Source organism: Falco cherrug, chromosome 16 (genome assembly GCF_023634085.1).
Source record: "Falco cherrug isolate bFalChe1 chromosome 16, bFalChe1.pri, whole genome shotgun sequence".
In the NCBI taxonomy this organism is placed as follows: domain Eukaryota; kingdom Metazoa; phylum Chordata; class Aves; order Falconiformes; family Falconidae; genus Falco; species Falco cherrug.
Genome location: NC_073712.1, coordinates 7,147,962 through 7,153,393, shown reverse-complemented (window position 1 = coordinate 7,153,393; position 5,432 = coordinate 7,147,962). Strand labels below are relative to the sequence as shown.

At 45.5% G+C, this 5,432-nt stretch overlaps 1 protein-coding gene across 1 annotated transcript; it reads right to left on the bottom strand.

The window, feature by feature from the left end:
* Positions 1 to 291: 291 nt before the first annotated feature.
* On the bottom strand, positions 292 to 4,929 carry LOC102051282 (interleukin-20). The gene is made up of 6 exons (XM_014286564.3): positions 3,547 to 4,929; positions 2,791 to 2,988; positions 2,615 to 2,680; positions 1,660 to 1,812; positions 1,182 to 1,256; positions 292 to 1,074 (listed from the first exon to the last, which is right to left on the bottom strand). Exons 2-6 carry the CDS (start codon positions 2,947 to 2,949, stop codon positions 997 to 999), a joined length of 531 nt encoding a protein of 176 aa, XP_014142039.1. The 5' UTR covers positions 2,950 to 2,988; positions 3,547 to 4,929; the 3' UTR covers positions 292 to 996.
* Positions 4,930 to 5,432: the final 503 nt, after the last annotated feature.

Below are 5,432 nucleotides of genomic sequence, written 5' to 3'. Positions count from 1 at the left end.
AATGGGTACCAGCAATGTGTGTGCAGCTAAAAAAGTCCAAAATGGGTGAAAACAGACCAGAGCTGTACATAATGCGCAATAAAAATGGCCTCAGGGACAAGCTGGGGTGATTTAGTGCCACTCAGGTCTCAACTTTGGTCTCTGTGGCATGCCAGGAACGATGCATCACCTCTGGGATGCTGGCGGTACCAGGAGTGACAGTATCTGCTACAAAGAGCACCACGGTGAATTTAGAAAGTTTTGCCAACAGAAAACTTATAATTCCTCAGAATTCTGACAGACAGACTCAGAACAGTTTCAAGTGGGGTTTATTTACAGTAATTGTAGCAGACTTCCACAAAACTTACTGCTGTCAGTAAATTACAATGCATACAAGAACCCTTTTCTCTTCAGCGACCACATATCTTGCATAGAAACTTTTCTTTTACTGATAAGGCAGAAAATACCATGTCAAAAGGAAATGCAGGTCTGCTAGAACCTATTCTTGAAAGCATTTCTCAGACTGTGCACCTTGCTTCAGCCAGATCAGTCAGCAGCAGCAGCCACATAAGACTGAGGCCAGATTCATGAGCCTTGCTCCACAGCATTAACTACACCAGGGTCATTCCAGCAGGCACTCAGCACTCATGAATACACATTCCCTATACAAAAATTGTATAATTTAAACAATACTTCAATGAAATGATCACAGCTTAGTCTGCTAGCAAGAGAAACGCTTTTAGATTTACCCTTGGAGGGCATCCTTTGATAGAAGTCAGCTAAGCGAGAGCTGTGCTGATGTGATCGGACTCGCTATTTCCATATTAATGCAGGGCTCTGATGCGCTCGCCCATTACCTGGCGAGTGAAACACTCGGCGCTTGCCTGAACACAGCTGTGAGCAGTGAGAAACTGAACCAAAACAGAACATTATTTTCCCACTGACCACCGGTGTGAGCAATGTCCCAGCAGCTTCGCTAGCCCCAGCCGTCCGTGGGTCATTAACGCCTTCTGCTCTCTAACGAGATTTCTCCATCCAGTCTAGTAGGATGTCCAGCTCGCCCAGGGATTTAATTGCTGCAGATGTGACGTTCAGCTGAAATGATATCAAGGAACAGGTTGTAAGCAAAGGTAGCGAGTACAAGCTAACGTAAAGAGAATCTGAATATCTGTGTTAATTACTAGGCTTAGTTATCAACTTACCCCTTCATAGTTGGCAAGTATTTGCTTAAACTTCTCAGGGGATTCCTGTCCACATGTGCATTTGTTTTGCTCATGCTAGAAAAAGAAGATAGAATTCATTAGTTCAGAGGGTTGATTTTTGAAAGTAGGAGACCACTTTCTAATTATGCTGGAAAGTACTGTGTAGACAGGGACCTCGTTAAGCTGCGGAAAGGGCTGCAGGTCCTTAACTCAGACGCCAGCTAAGAACAGTTTATTTTGACAGACAGAGGGACAGGATAAATATTGTTCTTCAGAACTAATGTGGGAGTTTGCTGATGAGTGGGCAAGTGTAACAATTTCTGAGCAGATACATGTACTCTTCTGATCACGCTTCTTTGTACTCTCGCTGAAACCATTTTTATCAATAATGATGTTATAACTTTATAAAATGTTTAGGTTTATCTATATACCAAGTACAGACAGATAAAACTAAACGGTAACAATACTCAAGACTTACACACTGCCCAAGTTTCCTCTTCAGGCTGAGGAAGGAGTTGGCTATGCTGCTGATTTTTCGGTTCACATATGAATCTTCGGTCTTGCAGTGTTTGAAAACTTTGTCCACGTAGAAGTTCAAAAGGTGATGGATGATGCAGCATCTATCTGAAGACTTAAGGAATATATTTCATTTTTAAACGGTCCTCCAAAGTGCTATAAACCTGTAGTCACCAACCTTTCTGCCCTTCTCTAGAATAAACTATCTGTAACACCAAGCACAGGAGCTGAGCACAGCAGGATGTTTGGATTCATATAAAGCTTTTTCAGTGATGACTGATGTAATCTGATAATATATATGGGAAATTATTTTAGACTGATTTTCAGGAGAGCCATCTTCAGCACGTCTCACTTAGTCAGCAAAATAAATAGCTGATATTGTAGCTGGCTGACACCTGAAACAGTGACCCACATCTAGTACTTCAGAGTGTAAGGGAGCCACAAAATACTTATTTGTAATATATCTCACCTCCCAAGATCACATTCATCTGCTTTCGGATTCTTTAATTGCTTTCCACCCAAATCCTGATTCACCTTACTATGCCTTCACGGACAGAGGCGGTGGGAAGCCACAGCTAAAGCTCCCGTAAGTGGAGCATCATGTGCAACAACACACACAAAAATCTCTGCCCACCATTTCTGGAAAGCCAGTCAGGGCGAAAGCCCTGTGCGCTGCAGCCTGCCGCAGGGCAGGAACCGGCAGTGGGACACCCACCTCTTCTCGCATACGTGATCCGCATCACTTTATCCTCCCTGACCTGCTCGGCGTCTGCATTTTGCAGGAACTTAGACAAAGTGATGGTATAGAACAACTTCCCCAAATGCCCTGAGCTCATACACCTCATGACTGCTGTTAGGATGCTAGCTGGGCAAAATTATTCAGAGAAAAACTAGAGATGAGGTAAGGACACACCTACCTTAACCTTGTGCAGGGAGTGCGGGTACGACAAGATGCTCAGGGTCCTGATGGGATCTCTGGCTTGCTGCACAGAGAAGACAGAGCTGGTGATGTACGTGCTGGCTCCAGAGGGGCTTCGGGAGCAGCTGACCACAAAGCTTCCCCAGCTCCACAAGAGCCCCGAGCAATACTTACGATGTTGGCTTTAATTGCGGTGAAACCAGACCTAATCTCGGTCATGCTCACTGAGACCCTGCAGGGTCCAAAGTGGAAGATTTTGTGCCCAGCTGTCAGCGTCAAATGCAACCAGCACGACACGGAGAGGAGGCAGGGGAACAAGTGGGATCCCTTCATGCTGCTGCAGATGCAAGCACAGCCGGCTGCCTGGGAGACCTGCTCAAGGAAGATAATATTGCCTCGCTATTTTTTCTAACTAACACAGTTGTGATGCTTACGAAAATATACTTATTTTATATAGTACTTGCACATGTCTATTAAAAAACCACACTAACTAGTATCTCTTACATGTTTCTTTTGTATTCCCCATGTGCAAGAGAAAAAAAATCAAATAAACCCGAATATTTAACAGAAGATCCCAAAAGAAGGAAAAAAAAAACCCACACCAAAACCAAAAACCAGTAAAAGATTGCATGTAAATGGACAAAGTACTTTTGAAAAATTTTCATGAGAAAAATACATACAGATAAATTAAATTTTTAAGTCTGCTGGCAGAAGCAGCAGGAGGTAACTGTGAGTGAAAGCAGATCACCAAAGTCTGATCACAAAAGAAAATGCTTTCCCTCAGAAATAGCATACATCAAATGCAAGTTCTGTTAGCAATGAAAATTAAGGTTATTAATAAAACAAAAAAAAACTTTCAGAGATACATAATGGGAATACAAGGAAGCACGCACAAACACATAGAGCAAAAGGATAAAATCAACATCTTACCTTGTTCTTTGATGTGGGTTCACCGGTCTCGCCGACGACTGACCTGAAGAGCTCCAAAGACGGTGTTTTTATCCAGGTATCAGGAGGAAATAACTCTGGGATTAACTTTTGGGATTTTTCTTGCTTTTCCCAGCATGTATTTCCCTTTGTAATTTACTGAATTAATTAGCTAGTGAAAGGGACCAACTCTTTCACCCACAGGTGTTTCCCTAACCTATGGAGGCGGGAAATCTTGGCATTGCTGTATCATTTTTCATTCGGGAAGAGGGATGTGACCAAAAGGAGGGACCATCATGGGAGTTACATTCCCAAAATGCCAAGCTGGAGGGCTCCTCCAAGCACAGAGCCACGCTGCCAAGTCCCTCCTGGAGATGGGCTGTTCCCTGCTCATCACAGAGGCGCTGGGATGTGGGAAGCCACATGGCATCACCCCTTGGGATGCCAGCGGTCCAAACACCCCAGGGTCTCTGGCAAACAGACGTGGTGGGCTAGTAAAAGTGGCATTACTCAGAAAGCTGGCAAGGTCTTTCTCCATCACTGTCCTGGCACATGGGGCCTTCACACTATGGGGAGGCTCTCAGGCTTGCTCCTCAGGTGGTTGGGTGTTTATCTCCATCGGCACATCCCTAGTGTTTGGAGACCAAAGATGTGCAGGTATGAGATGGTAGGGCTTTGGGATGACACAGCTCCCACCTCGGTGCCAGAAGTCACTTTGTTTTCTGGAGCACAGATGACTTGGGTGAGCATTACGCACAGTCCAAAGCTATCACCTTGCAGAAGGGCAGAAATTTCACTCAAACCTTTAAAAGACCACCAGCCCAGAGGCAGCGGGGGCATTTTACCTGCCAGCAAAGACCTGGACCACACAGGCTATGGTCACCCTGCCACAGGCATTAGCTGCTGAGCAAAACTGATGCAGCCAAGGTCCTCGAGCGAACCAGGTATGTTCTCGTACCAACATTTCAGATCCAGGCTGTCCCCAAGGAACTAGGGTTTGCCAGCTGGGGCATGTTGTCACATGAAAGTGGCAGTACTGGTGCAAAAGGCAGGCTGGTTCACCACGCTGTTGGCTCTGAAGTTAGTTTGGTTGCTTCTGTAAGCCCTCTGGAGGTAGCTCAGTTCAGTCTACAAGCAAAAATGAGCAGTCAAAAAAACTTCTTGGGCTCCCTGTACCCAAAAGGGAAAGTCAGAGGGATTTGGAGGGCATGGAGGTGGAGAAGGCACCCCTTTAACCTCACAGCCAACCTCTGGGGCAGCCACAATGCTCTGGGCGAGAGCAGCAGCCTGAGCGTGTGCCTGTTGCAACGCAGGTGTATCTTGTGTGCCGCTGCCTGTGGGCCAGGGCTGTTCTACAAAGTTTTGCTGGGTGAGTAATTCATTGATAACCAAGCTCAATCTTGAGCATGTATCAGTCATCAAGGGAGGACTAAACAAATAGATTTTATGCCCAGGCTAGTCATAGTATTGCATTCAGTATTGCTGAAACGACCTCAAATACACCAAACATGCCTCCTCCTTCATCCCTGTAAGGCAGCCAAAAGGCAGGTCCAAATCTGCAGCAGGTTGCATTTGCCCTTGCTGAGGTGTCAGAGGGCTCCTCAGCAGCCCAAGGCTGCTACTGCCTGCCTTCCTCTCCCAATTCCCAGCTGCTGCCTCTAATTGCAGTAAAAGTTTTGCTTGGAGCAGAGGAAGAGGCACCGGCACCGTTCCCAGGCAGCCTGGTGCACACCCAGCCTCGGTGAGGAAATGGGCGAAGAGGCAATAAGTTCTTACTTAATTATGTAAATTAGAGATGAGAAGAAGGGATTTTTAAATTATTTTTTTTTCTCCTTTTGGTAACTGAATTGACACTCAAGGCAGGTCAACCAAATGCCAGCAGGCAAGAA